General features: G+C 44.2%; 1 protein-coding gene across 1 annotated transcript in view; it reads right to left on the bottom strand.

Annotated features, from left to right (window-relative positions):
* Positions 1 to 315: 315 nt before the first annotated feature.
* Positions 316 to 18,135, bottom strand: part of ETNK1 (ethanolamine kinase 1) — a 127,951-nt gene continuing 110,131 nt past the window's right edge. The window contains exons 7-8 of the mRNA XM_030215531.1: positions 16,360 to 16,433; positions 316 to 4,978 (exon numbers count right to left, since the gene is read on the bottom strand). Of these exons, the coding sequence (XP_030071391.1) occupies positions 4,906 to 4,978; positions 16,360 to 16,433 (147 nt within the window). The 3' untranslated portion in view covers positions 316 to 4,905. The remainder of the gene's footprint in view (positions 4,979 to 16,359; positions 16,434 to 18,135) is intronic.

Raw genomic sequence — 18,135 nt, 5'->3', positions numbered from 1 at the left:
CAAAGTGTCAGAGTTTCATGAACGTAGAGTTTCATGAAGAATGTGCCTAATGCAAGTAGTGCACTCAAGGAAAGGCTGTAGACTTCTAATTGAGGACTTTTCCCCCCTTTTGTGTCCGTGTGGATAATTTTTTAAAACTTTTATGACACACTATATCCCAGATGTAATGTGTCCATAAACACGGTGAGTTTAATGCCTAACAACCTCTTATTTATTTCTGATACTGTATGTGAAAATTTGTAACATTTTCTTTAAACCCATGAAAGGAAGTGAAACTCCTTAAATATGAAAACTACTTTAGGGTTTAAGCTACTCTTTGTTTTACAGAACAAAAGAATAAACCAATAATTTTAATGCTACTAAGTCTATGCCTTGAGCCACCAAATATTTCTTCAACATTACAATGGATTACTAGCACTACAGGCCAAATAATTTACAGAGGAATCCTTTTTATACATATTTGGACTATTCCAATGCATAGGCCCACTGGCTATACACCATTTGGAATTTTAAACCATTACATTTTTTAAAGCAAAGTTTCTACAAAAGGGCAGAGCACAAAGCAATACACAAGTACATATAATCCAAGTAATTCACACTAATTTACAAAGCTTTTACATTGTGTATGTACAGTATACTACAAAATTGTGTCCAAAAAAAGTTCAGTTTTTCAAAAGCAAATAAATCACTGTGGTCTAACAACTAAAACTATGCATGGATATGTCTACTGCTCACTACACTTACAGTGAGCTTAGATACAATATTTGACTCTGGAAAAAAAAAAGAAAAGAAAGAAAAAAAAAAAAAGACACATCTCTAAGCAAGGACTATAACACATTTCAGAAATTTATATAATTTCCTCTTGAAAAAGATTATATATTACAATACAGACATAAATATAATTACTTTAAGAAGGTTTATCCCATTGTGTTCATTTTTATAGTGCATTGCTTTGTTATGTTTGTTATTGTATTTATTTTTATCATGAAGTTTTATTGTATACCACTGTGTTCTATCAAAAGCATAGGTGTAGATTGCCTACTTATTTTGGGAGGCAAAAGGTAAGAAAGTCATACATGAATTGGAGGGGAGATGGAAGGGTGATCAATTTGGCATTAGATTCTGAAATATTTGGGAGGGGGCACTGTTGTCATCCCCCCCCCCTCGTCAAGCCTAAAATATGCCTATGGTCAAAAGGCTAAACATAGCAAAAGGAGAATTAATAAGGTCTGCACTACTTTAACACATTTTATAAGCTGTAGAAACATGCTCAGAGATTCGAAAAGTAACACATGGTTTCAGATTTGGCTCACTTTAAATTATATAACCAAGCCAACCTGCTTAATAAAGAGGTGTATACTAACTCATGGTAAAGACAATTATGGAACTGCTTTCAACAGATTATAAACTACTATTTTAAGAACAGAAAGGATGAAACAAAGAATGAAATATGAATCTTAAACCAAGTAAATATTTGCAATTATTTTACTGAAACTGCTGCATACATGGCATTCTTAAATATAAATTTTATTGAAACAAGCATTCAAGGCAAAACTATTTAAATTATTTCAAGTACTCCAAAAAAAATTCAAGATTTTTAAAAGCCAATAATGAAATGTGGATGAGATGAAAATACCTACATTTCTCTGTCTCTCTCTCTCCATATATATATATATATATATATATAGATATATAGATATATAGATATATAGATATATAGATATAGATAGACAGATAGAAATGCTATATATCTTCTTCCAATGAACTGTACAAGTGTCTCATAAAATGTTCTATTTTTAAGATACACCGTACCAAAGTGCAAAACTTTTCAGAGTAGTAATTATGAACTGATGCCTCTGGTAAGTATTAAGTTGCTTCATAACCTTCAGCAGCATATACCTTTCCTCCAAACTACAAGTATCATGTTTTGTTTTTCCAACTTACACTTTGAATGTCTGAAGTGAAACAGAATGAACAAATAAAGCTTTGAACCAGGGGCATAGTCAGCCCTCCGATTTTGAAGGTGGCCCGAGGCAACGCATTCCTCTCCCCTCCCCCCCCAACCATACCTTTGCTGGCAGAGATGCTGAGGCTCTGCCAGTCAAATAAAGTGCCGCCAATCCCCTCCTCATCGCACTGTGCTGGCGGCGTACTTTCAGCCACAGGGACTTCGCATGCATGCTGACAGCATGCGCGAGAAGTCCAGGTGTTGATGGGTGAAGGCATGCTGACAACATCTGGAGGAAAGAAGCAGCAGCACTTTATTTGGCTAGTGGGGCTTCGGCATCCCTGCCAGCAGAGGTAAAGTGGTGCTACAGTTCTGGAGGGGCCCAGGCCCTCAAGTTCCACCTCCTGGCTACGCCACTGCTTTGAACAAAAACATTTCTGCACACAAAAAACTTGTCTAAGGCTACTTGCAAGTGAAAAGTCTCATCATCAGTCAGCTTTTCGACTTTCCAAAAAGATAGCATTTAGTGGAAAATTGATTCATGATACAATGCAGCTAGCTGTTCAGTTTTGCACATCAGATTCAGCAACACACTTGCACACAAACTTGCTGTTGGCAGTTAGAATGTATAGCACAAACTCAACTGAAACAGGAAATAGGAAGTACCTGACAGCTTCTTTTTCTTTAGTTAGAGAGCAAAAGATTTTTTTTTTTTTTTGGGGGGGGGGGGGGGGGGGAAACTGTTATAAGGCCCTGTTTACCAAGCTGTGTTATTGTTTTTAGTACGTGCTAAGCACTCACGTTAACCGTGTAGATGCACATAATATTCCTACGGGCATCTACACAACATGTGCTAATTTTTTGCATGTGCTAAAAACGCTAGCGCACCTTAGTAAACATGGCCCTTAATCTGTAAAAAGCTACATATTAAATTAGAAATGATCGTAATTCTCTAATGTGTGCTGCCAACAGTTATTGATCAATGTCAACAGAAAATGAAAATTGGAATGAAACAGAGATTCACCTTTTTTTTTTGATTATGGAGTCAGACATTTTTAGAAATCAGGACCAAAAAAATAAAGATTAAAAAGATGGAACAAAGCTATAAAGGTATTGTTTGAGAGTTTAAACACAACAGGTTTTTAGCCTCATTAATTTTACCCATCAGTCTAGTTTACTGGATGACCAGACAAACCTAGGGTATTTGAAAGACTGGCAATGTAAGAGGATTTCACTTCATTAACAGAAAATGTATGTGTAAAGCTATACAGAGCTACAAAGTTGCCCAGTTCTAGGAGGGAGATTTTTAGGCCAGTCCTAGATTTCTGAAACCCTGGAATTGGGTGGCTTGGCAGCTTTGGGTACAGATAGATATAAGCTACACATTATAAACTGATTTTTTTTTTTAATTAGATAATTGTCAATTGTCTGGTCTTAAGTTATTGTGAAGCAAGACCTCATTCTTACACCAAGGCACAACATAAGCTGAGGTATAAACTATACATTTCCAGTCACCATAATAAGATACATGTCATTCATTGTCTGGATTTTATACCTGTTCTAGCAACAAGCAATAAAACCTTCACATTTTAAACATTAAATATGTAGTCATGAACACTGGGAGCCAAGAGAAAAGGGAGATGGTTAGCTACATACTGCAAAAATCTTGCTTTAAAAAGGTCCTTCCAATTATAGAAAAATCCATACTGTATAATAAGATCAGATTGCAAGTGTACACTTTCTTCTTTGGTTTCCATACAGATCTCAAAGAGTATCTTCAACCAAAAGATCTGTGACCTAGAAAAAGCCTCACTGACAAATCCAACAGTGATTTGACACTCTCATACACTATGGAGTCAATTTTATATATGGTGCTGAAAAAAGCGCAATTCTATAAGCCGTGCTTACAATTAGGCACGGTTTTACAGGATAGCACTTAGGCCCGGGAATTGTACCCAACTTTAGGCATGGCCATTTGCACCAACTGAAACGTGGTGTAAATCTTTCACGCCTACATTAAGGGTGTTAATTTTAGGACCGTCCCTGTCCGCCCATGACCCTCCCATTTCTGCAAATCCTGCACCTAAATTTACGTGCGTACATTCCAATTAAATCTAATTAGTGCCAATAACAGCTTAATGAGCTACTTATTGGTGCATTATTCAAATTGTACATGCAAATTGGACACACACCCAATCTGCATGCACAATTTTTAGCGACTTTACAGAATTAGGGGGTATATACAGGAGAGAGGCATCAGTCATAACCATTTTAGCTGGCCCCAAAATAAGGTTTTTTTAAATCTTAAAAGCCTCTTTAACAGTCTACCATAATGATTACACAGCCTCTGTTATTCACTGTTTTCTGGTTTTAAACTGTACATACATGTATGTATACAATATACATATACATAATATAGCATGCCAGTACACCAGTGTAGGGAAAGACATGTTATTCACCAATCTTCATGTAAAATATTCACAAATAATAAAGCAAAAACTAAATCCCTAATGTACAGTTTCAATGTACATGGTATTAAGTATATTAAAAATATTAAAATAAAAGGCAAGAGGTAATCTTCCTTTGGAATGACTTCACTGATCCCCATTCAATTCTTACAGAAAGAATGAAGCAGCAGTAATGAACCATGTTGAGATGATAATAAATAATTCATTTAACGTATCATTTAACCCACCTACCAATAAAAGAAAATACAAAACAGGGAAAAAGGTGTCACAAATACAGCCCTTTCTAATATTTATCAATATTACATCAGGTGTTTGGCGTATTATGCTTTCAATATTATGTTTCCAAGATATTCTTTTAGTGGTATTAGTCTAAAACAAGACAATCAAATGAGCATTCCAGAACTTAAGGAAAATTATTTTCACAATATCTATTCCCAGAAAGTTTCACGTTGTCTGATGAAGAATCTACAGAAAGACTTCAGCACTTATTTATTCTGGGAAAACTAATGCTGTGACTTCTGGCTTCATTTTAAAATATTGGTTAAGACGAACAATTGCATATCTGTAAATGGGGGAAAATAAATATGATTAAAACAATTTTAAATTATCCAATTTCTACAGCAAAGCTCTTTTCATTGCCACATTCTTTAACATTAGCTAAGCAATGACATGTACAGCTACAAATCAAGTAATTAAGTCATAGATCTGCTTATCTTTCTCTCTCAAAAAGAGGTTGATTTGATACAGCCACAGCTCTGACATTATTTTGGATTTAGTTCATAGTAGTTCAAGGTGAGTTGCATTCAGGTACAAAAGTTACTTCCCTGTCCCAGAGGGCTTATGATCTAAATATGTACTTGAACCAATGGAAGGGCAATGGAAGGTTAAGTGACTTGCTCGAGGTCACAAGATGTTACATGACATTATGAGCTGTGACTAAGGTGATATCCAATCAAAAATTCCCTTTGAAAATGCAATCCGAAGCTTATTAAAAAACAAAAAAAGACAGATGAACTTTGAAAGGTCTTTAAGCTACTTGACATACAAGGCAAAGAGCTCTTACAGTTCAAGACTAAGGATCATATAGAAACCAGCCCCTATTCTACAGAACAGTGGTATGCAACAAGCTATATACTGGCAGATTTATTCTGAGTCATGAATTCAAGCAGATATTTTGTGGACAAGAGAAAGCATACAGTCTTTCGATAACTCAAACAGCAAACTTCCTGAATTTACAGTATGGTAATCATAAGTAGTATTTTAGACAATGAATTAGAAAGATCAATAGAATATATAAAACATGGAATGTCTAGGCCATAAGGGCAAGAGATTGGAAGTAGAGGTATAATCAGGTTCCTGAGTTCTATGACAAAATTCATGAAATATTGAATCAGACTGCTTTCCTGATGAATAAATCATAAAGAATAGGAAATCAAAATTGTCATGGCCAAAAGGGAGCTATACTATAACCGCTTGCCTATTCTGAAACTAAAAACTGGCTAAAAGACTGGAAAAAAATAGGCCTAAATTTTCCAAGTGGAAAAAAATCAGTAGTGGCGTGCCCCAAGTATACTGGGTCCTAGCTGTTTAACATATTTGTAAGTGGTCAGGAGAAAGGAGCAACCAATGAGGTGTTCAAATTTGCAGATAGATAAAATTATTCAAAGCTGTTACAACAGCAGGAGATTATGAGGAATTGTAAACCAATGTAAGATAAGGAAAATGGGCATTTAAGTGGCAAAAGAAAATTTAAATGTCAACATGTGCCAACATGAGGTTCTATGTTACGAGTTGCAATCAAAGGGGCTGTCAGAAGAATTTGTCTTAGAAGTAAAGCAGTTGTGTTTCTTGGTCGGCTGCCACCTGGGACGGATTGGAGCTGTGCAGCATCATGTCCCCCCCCCCCCCCCCCCCCCAGCATAGCGTCAACCCACCGCCCCAAGCACATCACCTCCAAGCCACCCCTCCTGCATTGCTCTTACCACCTGGGGTGCTGGAAGCAGCCGCACGGCTGTTGGCTCCGCCAGTTCCCTGCTCCCTCTGCCCCGGAACAGGAAGTAAAATCAGAGGGAGCAGGGAACTGGGGGGGCCAAAAGCCGCACGGCTGCTCCTTGCACCCCCCCCTGCAGCATGCACCCAGGGTGGACCGCCCCCACCACCCTGCCCTCAGTATGCCACTGAAGTAAAGATATATAAACAGGAAAGTTTCCAGGTACCTTCTTTTCAGAGTTCTGAGAAATGAGAAAGCCTTACTGTGTTATTAAGTGACAAAGGGGAAGGGGAAATGGGACTCGATATACCGCCTTTCTGAGGTTTTTGCAACTACATTCACAGTGGTTTACACATATTCAGGTACTTATTTTGTACTAGGGACAATGGAGGGTTAAGTGACTTGCCCAGAGTCACAAGGAGCTGCAGTGGGAATCAAACTGGATCAAAGACCAATGCACTAACCACTAGGCTACTCCTCCACTCCAATTATGATAGAAGAGAATTTGTAGTATTGATAAAAATCTATTTTAGTTTTCTTAAAGCCAACATTAGTTAGTAGCTTGCTTAAATAGTCTAACATAATTTTCCCTGTTTCAATTTGTTAGAAACAGAACAGCATAAAAATAAAGCAAGCAGGTATTAGCTACTTATCAGCCCTGCATCATTTTGCCTTACTTTAGTCTTCCTTCTTGCCCCTCCCCCCCCAAATGCCATCCACCCCAGGCACATTATAGTCTAGTATCCCAATTAAGAGGGCAAGAGAGAAATTTGTCACACAGAGACATAAGCAGAAAAGTCTCACCTCCAGTCTAGCAACTTCTGTGCTGCCTTGCAGGAGGGAGGTCATCAGTAGCCAAGACCTACCTTCCAAGTAATGCAATATCCTCTCGCACCAAAGATGCATCTCCAGGGGCTTCTGCCGAGGAGGGAAGGGTAAGGACAGCTATTTTAGTTTACGATTTGATTATTGGACATGTAGTTAACTGGGTGGATGCGAGGATCGCTTAATCACTTGTCTGCTGGACACGAAGGCGGAAGACCTCATGCATCACCTAGATAACATTTTAGACACTGCCAAGGAGGAGCCAGCAATCTTAGTACATGTGAGTACCAATGGCATAGGAAGATGTGGAGAGAGGTTCTGGAAGCCAAAATGTAGGCTCTTATTTTTATTACATTTGTACCCCGCGCTTTCCCACTCATGGCAGGCTCAATGCGGTTTACATGGGGCAATGGAGGGTTAAGTGACTTGCCCAGTCACAAGGAGCTGCCTGTGCCTGAAGTAGGAATCGAACTCAGTTCCTCAGGACCAAAGTCCACCACCCTAACCACTAGGCCACTCCTCCACTCTTAAGTAGAAAGTTGAAATTCAGATCCTTCAGAATAGTATTTTCAGAAATGCTCTTTTTCTTCCATATGTAAGATCCAAGAGGCAGGCAGAGCTCCAGATTCTCAAAGTATGGATGTGACAATGGTACAAGGGAGAGGAATATAATTCTGTTAGGAACTAGACAGGCTCCACCTTAACCCACTGGCATAGGTACTGGGGGAGGGGGCGGGGGGGGGGAGGGGGGAAGACGTCAGGTACACATGTGTAGCTATACGGTGGCAATACCCCTGCCCCCACTATACTGCAGTCCTCCACTCAGCATCTGGAATCAAGGCAGCCTCACCTCCAGCTGGCCCTTGGAAGCCATCCCTTTCCACAACTTCCTGTTCCTGCATAGGTGGGGCGCTGAAGCAGTAAGGCTGCCTTGAGGAGGACTGCAGCAGGGAGGCGGGAACCTAAGGAGAGAGAGGGAGATGCCGCAGTCCAGTCATGGGGTGGCGGGTGGGAGAGGGAAAAATGCCACATGCCATTAGGGAGGGGGAGGGAGGAAGTGAGAGAGCTGCCATATTACTAAAGGGGATGGAAGATGGGGGGAAACATGGTGACCCATGGAGGCAGGGGAGAGAAATATGCTGGGATGGGGGGGGGGGGGGGGGCTGAGCGGAGGGAAAAGAGCCAGAGACCAGACCAGGGGTGGAAATGGGGAAATATGCTGGTCTCAGGGTGGGAGAGAAGATGGTTACAGGGAAGTACAGGACCACAGGGGAAGGGACATGGAAGGAATGACGGTGAACATGGACAGAGAAGAACTATCAAATGGACAGGAGATCCTGGGAATAACAGAAAATGGATAATATGGGGAGGGGGGGAGACACATAAAATGGATGGGATGCTTGTGGGGTGAACTGAACATAGATGGGATTGTTGAGGGGGGGGACAGAATAGAAGATGGATGGGGGAATAAGGGGAATAGAGCAGAAGATGACTGGGATTTGGTGACTGAATGGGAGTGTTGGGGAGCAGGCTAGGTAACTATGACTGGGAGACATGGAATGAGAATTTTGGACAGACAGTGAGTACTTGACAACTGATGGGTATAAATGGGGTTATGTTGATGGGCTGGGATAATGAGTGAGGGAGTGACTGGGGGGGGGGGGGGGGGGGGGTGAGAGAGAATGGGGTCTGAAATGTGGAGAAAGGCTGAGACAGTGTGAATGCCCCAAAGATGGGGAAGAGGATGAGAGGCATTATGAAAAGGAATGGGGAAGGATATAGGTCTCTGAAAGGGCTGAGCAAGAGCAGAAATGGGGTTATAAAGATGGATCAAGAGGGGCAAAAGGAGATGGCGCAGAGGGTACAAGAATGGCCTAGAGGCAAAGGAAGGAAGTAGACACAGGGATGGAGCATAAAACACTAAAAAAGGTTCCTAAAAGAGAATAGTCCCGGTTTCTTACTAACCATACACTGCACAAACCACAGATTAATCAAGGGAATTTCTCCAGATTTGCTTTTAGCTAAGTGCTTAAAGCTCCACCCCTGCTTGCCAAAAGAGAAAAAAACCAGCAGAGGGTAAGGAGAGGTTTAGGCTCCTCGGAAGTATCCCCTTCCGCCAAGGCCTGCATTCAGAAATGCATCCTGAACCTAACCTCAGGTGTGTGGGCTGAGCTAAAAGGAAAAACCCCTGCTTTGGCCCAATCGCTCTGTACAAACACTGCAGACTTCTGTCTTGAGGTGAGAAAGAAACTCCCCATCCATTTATTTAAACCCTTTTCAGGAGGAGGAAGAAAACAGCCATGAACTCCCACAGGCTGTTTAGTGTTGGCTTGTCGGCCTGCCTGGCAACATGACTGGTGCAGACAGGCCTGCAGAACCTTCCAGGCTGACCACAGCCTGGGACCCCAGCAATCTCACCTTCCCCTGTCCAGCTCCACAAGATGTGCTGATTTTTTTTTTAAAGTAGGTTTATACCCTTACAAAGAAGAGATGGGATTTTATTTTGGGGGGGGGGGGGGGGGGGGGGTGCTTTCAGTAGCTTTTCTGAAGACAAATTTATGTACAAATGCTAAACTGTAAGCCTTCTGGAGACAACAAAATATCTGCTATACCCAAATGTTACTGGTCATGACCTACTTTTGAAAAGGTGTGAGCTAAAACTCCAAATAAAGAATGAATCTACACTGTTGGGGGAGAAAGGATGAAGTCTATATAATACTGATGATAGAAGAACTGACCACCAGAAAATCTTCAATGAGAAATTAACATTGGCTACCTCAGCAGTGCAACTTATTGAAATACTTTTCATCAATGAGATTTGACAACACCCACCTCCTCATCTTCAGACCACAGATTTTATAAGCCCTCAAAAATAACTTATTACTAAAGAATAACTTATTTTATCTTCTTATGAAATTTATTCCTCTTCCATAGATGATAATGTGCCGGTCAGGGGGTTCATAATCCGACATGCATGTTTCACTACACCAAGCTTTATCAAGGAATATCCCCCATTTGTATCTTAATGGCAGGTTCGGTAAACCTGGTATTAAGATACAAATGGGGGATATTCCTTGAAAAAGCTTGGTGTAGCAAAACATGCGTTGGATTATGAAACCCCTGACTGGCACATCATCTACGGAAGATGAATACTTTTCATAAGAAGATAAAAGCTAAGGGAAAATTAGGTTCTTACGTTGGTAATTTTCTTTCCTTTAGTCACAGCAGATGAATCCATTAACTGATTGTTGTATCCGCCTACCAGCAGGTGGAGATAGAGAACACTGAAGAACCACAGTGACCCTTGGATGGCTAACCCCAACTGCCTTCAGTATTTGAAATTTCCAAAGCAGAGCGAATAAGAAAGGTAACATCATATAAACTTTCCTCACAGCGAACAAATGCCCCAGAACGAGCAATAACCATACAAAGGAGGGACGATCTCAACCTCCTGTAATAGAACATCATGTAGAAATTCTGAGAACTGGTTTCCAACTTCTCCCAAGGAGATATATATCTGCGTGAAAGATCTGAACAAAAAACAAAGTCAGACAGGGAGGGATCATGGATTCATCTGCTGTGACTAAAGGAAAGAAAATTACCAACGTAAGAACCTAATTTTCCCTTCCTTGTCATCAGCAGCAGATGAATCCATTAACTGATGGGATGTACCAAAGCACTCCCTACTTAGGGTGGGAACAGGCAAATCCACGAGCAAGCACTTGTGCTCCAAAAATCACGTCCTGCTTCGCTGCAACATCCAGCCTGTAATGCCGGACAAAAGAGAGCTGAGAAGCCCAAGTAGCAGCACTACAGATCTCTTGAAGAGAGAATGCACCCGTTTCAGCCCAAGAGGAGGAAATCGCTCTCGTGGAATGCGCCTTAAACGCTTCAGGCGCAGACCGGCCTGAAAGCAGATACACAGAAACGATGACTTCCTTGAGCCATTGGGCTATAGTGGCCTTAGACGCCGGGCACCAGTGTCGAGGACCTGTCAACAATACAAAAAGGTGGTGATCAGAAGTCCTGAAGTCATTTGACATCTGTAGATACTGCAACAGAGCCCTGCGGACATCCAAAAGATGTAACTGCCCAAAGGAGTCCGGGAAATCTTCCCTAGAAAAGGAAGAAAGAAAAATGGGCTGGTTCAGGTGAAACACTGAAACCACTTTTGGCAGAAAGGAAGGCACCGTACGTACCGTTACTCCGGACTGCGAGAATAGTAGAAAAGGGTCCTGACAGGACAGCGCCTGCAGCTCAGACACGCATCTAGCCGATGTCATGGCCACCAAAAAGACTTGTCTTGAGTCACATCCTTCTCCGAAGCTCGCATAAGCGGCTCGAAAGGCGAACGCTGGAGAGCTTTCAACACCAGCCCCAGGTTCCAGGCCGGACAAGGTGACCGCACTGGAGGGCGGAGTCTCAGTGGGGCAATGTCCGGGTGAGCAGCAAGGGACAAGCTAGAGACTTTCCCTCGGTAGCATGTCAATGCTGCCACTTGAACCCGAAGGGAATTGTAAGCCAGGCCTTTTTGTAAGCCATCCTGCAAAAAGTCCAGCACCGGCGAGACAGTAGCCCGCGTGGGAGTGATTGCCTTTGAAACACACCACGCCTCAAACTTGCGCCAGATCCGAGCATAGGCTGCGGAGGTGGACCGCTTGCGGCCCTGCAAGAGAGTGGAAATGACCTTGTTAGAGTAGCCCTTATCTCTCAATTGCGCCCTCTCAAGAGCCAGGCCGTAAGACCAAATTGGGAGGATCCTCCATAGACACCGGATCTTGAACCAACAGGTTCGGCACCAGAGGCAAATGAAATGTAGCCTCCACCATCATCCGACGGAGATCCGCATACCACGGACGCCTTGGCCAGTCCAGAGAGATAAGGATCACCAATCCCCGGTGTAGCCGAATCCGAAGGAGGACTCGCCCTATCAAGGGCCAAGGCGGGAACACATACAGGAGGCCCGAGGGCCAGGGTTGAGCCAATGCATCCAACCCCGCCGAGTGAGGATCTCTCCTTCTGCTGAAAAAGCAAGGGACTTTGGCGTTTGCACTTGACGCCATTAGATCCATTCCGGGTGTCCCCCATTTGGCACAAATCTGAAGAAAAACTTCTTCTGCCAGTTCCCATTCCGCCGGGTCGATTTGGTGCCTGCTGAGAAAATCGGCTTGCACATTGCTCTGACCTACAATGTGAGATGCTGACAGAAGCTGAAGGTGGAGCTCGGCCCAGTGGCAAATTTGAGCGGCCTCCGTAGCTAGGGCCCTGCACTGAGTGCCGCCCTGACGATGTATGTAGTCCATCGCTGTCGTATTGTCTGACAGAACCCGGACCGCAAGCCCCTTCAGAGTCTTTTGGAAGGCCATAAGAGCCTGAAATATTGCTCTCAGTTCCAAGCTTCCACGGTTGTCCACTGACCCTGAGCATAGCTTCCCTGGCAATGCGCTCCCCAGCCCAAAAGGCTGGCATGTGTTATCACCAGGCACCAAGAAGGAAGCGCAAGCGGCATTCCTTGGCGTAGCATCCTGTCGGAGAGCCACCACTCCATACTGAGCCGGGCCAAAGGGAGCCACATTAGTCTGCGTTGATATTCCTGGGAAATCGGAGACCATTGCTGAAGCAGGACAATCTGCATAGCTCTCATATGCGCTCTCGCCCATGGAACCACCTCCAAGGTGGCCGTCATCGACCCCAGTAGCTGGACCACATCATAAGCTCGCGGGCAAGGCATCCGCAGGAGCAGACGGACCTGATTTTGAAGCTTGCACCGCCTTTGGTTGGGGAGAAAGACAAACCCCGAGGCCGTGTCGAACTGGACCCCCAAATACTCAAGAGACTGAGAGGGGGGTCAGGTGACTTTTGGGTATATTGACCACCTAGCCTAGCGCCTGCAGGACTGTAACCACTCTGGCTGTGGCAAGATGACTTTCGGCTGCCGAATCCGTTCTGATGAGCCAGTCGTCGAGATAAGGGTGAACTCTTATACCCTCTCACCTGAGACAGGCAGCTACGACCACCATTACACCTTGGAAAAGGTACGGGGAGCTGTGGCTAGGCCGAAAGGCAAGGCCCGAAACTGGAAATGTTGTCCCAACACCGCAAACCGGAGAAACTGCTGATGCGGGGGCCAAATAGGAATGTGTAAATAACGCTTCTTTTAGGTCCAGAGACGTGAGAAACTCTCCTGGCTGTACCGCCACAATGAAGGAGCGCAGGGTTTCCATGCGAAAAAGTGTCCTACTCTTAGGGCCTCGTTGACTCTTCACAAGTTGAGGATCGATCTGAAAGACCCACCTTTTTGAGGCACGACAAAATAAATGGAATAGTGGCCGCAGCTACGTACGGCGGGAGGCACCAGGATCACCGCTCCGAGGTGCAGCAAGACTTGCAAGGTCTCCTCTACCGCCACCCGTTTTACGGCAGTGCCGCATCGGGACTCCACAAACACGTCTCTCACCGGGGCACCAAATTCTAATCGGTAACCTTCTCTAATCAGGTCCAGGACCCACTGATCCGAGGTAATCTTGGTCCACTCCTCTAGAAAGAGGGAAAGCCGTCCTCCTACTGCAGGAGTCGAGGAGTGGACCGGCGTCCCATCATTGTGGAGGACGCCCCTGAACTCCAGGCCGAGACCCGGCCGCTGTGGAGCGTTTGTCCAAGCGAAAAGAGTTCCTCTGCTGAAAACGGGCACATTGAGAAAACCCAGCAGAGCGTCCTGGGCGATACCTACGAGCTTCACGTAAGCGAGGTCTAGAGGAGCAGGGAAACACAGAACCCTTGGAAGAAGGCCTCGGCCTATCTACAGGTAACTGCTGGGGCTTAGAGTCCCCTAGGTCTTTAACAACCTTCTCCAAATCCTCTCCTTAGAGGCCATGTCAGCCGCCCAATGCCGTAGCCAAAGAAGGCGGCGGGCAGAAACCACCACAGACATCTGTTTAACCGAAGCTCTGACCAAATCATAAAGGGCGTCAGCCAAAATGATAGGGCCGACTCCATCCGCGGGGCAACCTCAGAGAGGGACCCCACACCATCCACAGGCTGTTCCACCGCCTGTTGTAACCAGGAAAGACATGCCCGGGCTGCATAGGAACTGCAAATAGACGCCCTTAAGGCAAGGCTCGCAATTTCAAAGGACCGCTTTAGCGCAGATTCCAGCCGCCGGTCCTGCATGTCTTTCAAAGCGACCCCTCCCTCTACTGGGAGAGTGGTCTTTTTAGTCACCGCCGTGACCAACACATTCACTTTAGGCATCCCCAAAGGGGCCAAGTGCTCCTCACTCAGAGGGTAAAGCTGACCCATAGCCTTGGCCACTTTCAAAGGGCCATCGGGATCAGACCATTGAGCTGAAATAAGCTCTTGGATGGAGTCATGCACAGGAAAAGCCCGAGTAGGCTTCTTAGTACTCACCATCCTAAGATTAACAGAGGAGGCAGCGCCCTCGGCAGGATCATCAATCGAGAGGGCCTGCAAGGCGTCAGTAATGAGAGCTGGCAGCTCGTCGCGGTGGAAAATCCGAACCGCATAGGGATCATCCGAATCCAGTGGCAAACAGGCACCCTCATCTGGATCATCCGTCCATGAGGGCCTGCCAGATCCCTCAGACTCCCCACAGCCTGACCACGGAGGGGGGGGGGGGGGGGGTGGAGGTGCGCCACTTTCAGATGGGGAATTTACCCGTCTACGTTTAGCGTCCCTCCAACGCTCAGGGGAAGAAATAACCTCTGTAGCCAGCCCCGGGCCATCAACACCCGGGGGGGGGGGGGGGGGGGGGGGGGGGAACCAGAATGCAACGCAGTGTCAGACACCTGTGGCAGAGCTCTTTTCAGCATGAAGGCTTTATGCATTAAAAGCACAAACTCAGGGGAGAAAAACTCACCCTGACCCTCCACCTCCGAATTAGGAGAAACGGATGTTGGAGCTCCTCTGGCAGCCTCTAAACGAGGCGTCCCCCTACACTCAGACTCCTCCGCAACCCCGAGGGTCGAGACATGCGGCACTTCCAAAATGGCGCCTGCTGCCAGCTCCATTGAGCAGGAAGAATCATCGCTCGGCATGCTTGTACTAGCGCGAGCGTCTAAGGAGCACGTTTTGCACAGCCCCCCTGCTGATCTGCACTTACCACAACGGGAGCAGCGCTTAACTCCCTCAGCAGCCATCACCCGACTGGACGGAAATATAGCAATAAAATGGCGGCTTCGCGCCAAAACTTATCCCATTCGGAAAGGCGTCTGCGGGACCTCCCCGGAGGAGCTGGGCACCACTCTCACCTCAGAAGACCAAGTCAACGAGCTCCAGTCAAGCTGCACAGAACTAGAATCTCTGGAAAAAGCCTCAGAAATAGCAGCGCTGTACAAGCGCGCACCTTTTTTTTTTTTTTTTTTAACACTGTGAGGAAAGTTGGAGGCAGGCAGCAACAGAGGGACTCCGGGAGGAGGGGGGAATGGGTAAGTCAGGGAAAGGGCGAACCTATATGCCTTTAAAGTGGGCACCACCAGCCACAACACCCCTGCTCAACTGGCAAAGCACAGGAGCCACCCCAGGCAGAAATCAAGGAGCTGATCAAGCTACGTCCACACCTGCTGGGAGATAGAGAAATACTGAAGGCAGTTGGGGCTAGCCGTCCAAGGGTCACTGTGGTTCTTCAGTGTTCTCTATCTCCACCTGCTAGTATGCGGATACAACCCATCAGTTAATGGATTCATCTGCTGCTGATGACAATAAGTTATTGTTCACTTTGAGGGATTATAAGATATAAAGTACTTAACTGTGGTCTGCCGATGAGGAGGTGGATGTTGTCAAACCTCATTGATAAAAAGTATTTCAGAGTTGCACCGCTGAGGTAACCAATGTTAATTTCTCATTGAAGATTTTTTGGTGGTCAGTTCTACTACTAGCAATATTGCATACCATTGGATATTAAAATAAGCTTAACTGAGATTCACGGTGAAACACGTTATGGTCTATATAATATTGGCATCTCAATTTAGTAGGATTTCGGTGGAATTTTTGAGGACTGATAAAATATTCCTAAAACCATACCAAGAATAAGTTATTGTCATGCAGACCCAATGAGGGTTCATAAAATCAGTTCTCTCATTTGAATGTTTTATATATATAATATTACTTACCCAAGGAAATCGAACTCAATAGTGGAATATTTGGCCTGAATCAAAGCCCATAGTCCCCAAAAGAAATGAGAAGCCTGAGGAAAAAATATATTTAAAAATGTATCAGAAATAATAATGCAACATAAGAAAATATACATCCAAAACATATTTTGAAAAAGTTTCGTAGTTTTCCTTTCAATGTTCTCCAGAACTGTGCAGGAGGTCTCCCATGAGTATTTCCAACCACAGAGCTTACTGCACCCATTTTGTGGCTGAAACTAAACATGGAAAGAGAAGGGATAGCATGTCTGGTAGTTAGAATGGAGGCAACAGACTCCTATATAGCTTGAAAGAGAATACTGATCCTTCTGCTTTAACTTAGTACCCCCCTTTGTCTTAAAAAACAGAAAACTGAAACCAAGTTCTTAAGTACAAAAACAAATCTTAATAAAGAAAGCAGCCAGTGACTGTCTATGCTTGTAGAGAATTGTATACTCTATGATAATCTATCATTCTTCACATCATTTCTACTTCAAAGATTGCTAAAGCACTGGGCAGAACGAGAAGCTACAATCTTTTTAAAACATTTCTCTTATTTACTTATTTCTTTTGTAAGCCTCTTACTAAATCTGAACCACATAAAGGTACAAGGCCACTTGCTGGCCCAACAGACCAAGGCCAATTTTTGAATGAAGAATTCCCTCGATGCTTTATTTCCTACTCCTGTTTTTCTCCCATTCCATATGCTGGGACCTTGGACTACATTGTGCCCAATAACCATTATCCTACATCCAACCTTCTTTTTGGGTTAAAAACTACTAAAAAAAAAATCTGTTCAAACCCAACTGGCTGAATTCATCAAGATCAGTATTCTACATCCAAAACAGGCAGGTTTCAGACCTCTCTTTATCTCAGTCAATGGAACTCAGTATGCTCAACTTTATCCATACCCGTGTCCCTAGATAAGAGCATCACTTCCTTCTTTCTCATCTCAAAATGTCTTGGAGAGTACCATTTTTGATTGGCTTTCTTCTGCCTCCGTTAAGAGTCATGATTAAGCCCAAAGCACCAAGCGTGCTGGTCCATCACTGAACTCACCCGATTACATTGGGCGCACCTCTTAAAGCCAATGGGGGTATTCTTGGACATTGAGAAAAGAATCATGGCCAAATTAGATTCCTCAATTTTGGAGTCCAAATCATGGTCAGTGCTCAGGCCTAAGTGGGCCTACTGAACCACGAAAAAGAAAACTTAAATGGCCAAAAACACAAAAAACTAAGAGGGAAAATAAAGTGAAATTAAAGACAAAAATGAAGAAAGGCGGGAAAAATAACCACATGGGTACTGCAAAAGCAGAGCAGAGAGTGCTGAGGGAAGACGGCAAAGACACGTCTTCCCTGCTCCATGGAAAAACGACAACTAAGGGACCCTCGCTCACGCATACGCAGTGTGACACTGCTAGAATTGTCTCGAATCAACTATACACTAGCCAGCGTCCGCACCAGGTTCCAATGGATGACATCACCCACATGTGAGAATACAACTAGATCTGCTTGTCCTTGGAGAATTAAATTTGCAGAAAGCCAGGATTGCATGAAGGAAATCGCATGCAAATAAGCTGCTCACTGTTAGCTCATTTGCATGCGATTTCCTTCATTGGGGAGCAAGCTAGTTGGTCAGCTGAGCATGCACAGATCAGCCAATCGCTAAGTGTGGATGCTCTGTGCATGCTCAAAGCAGCTTTCATACACGCAAAGAAGCTGCGTGTATGAAAGCCATGTAAAACCTTTTTTTTTC

The sequence above is a fragment of the Microcaecilia unicolor genome, chromosome 9 (assembly GCF_901765095.1).
Source record: "Microcaecilia unicolor chromosome 9, aMicUni1.1, whole genome shotgun sequence".
Lineage (NCBI taxonomy): Eukaryota > Metazoa > Chordata > Amphibia > Gymnophiona > Siphonopidae > Microcaecilia > Microcaecilia unicolor.
This window is presented reverse-complemented; position numbering and strand designations above follow the sequence as displayed.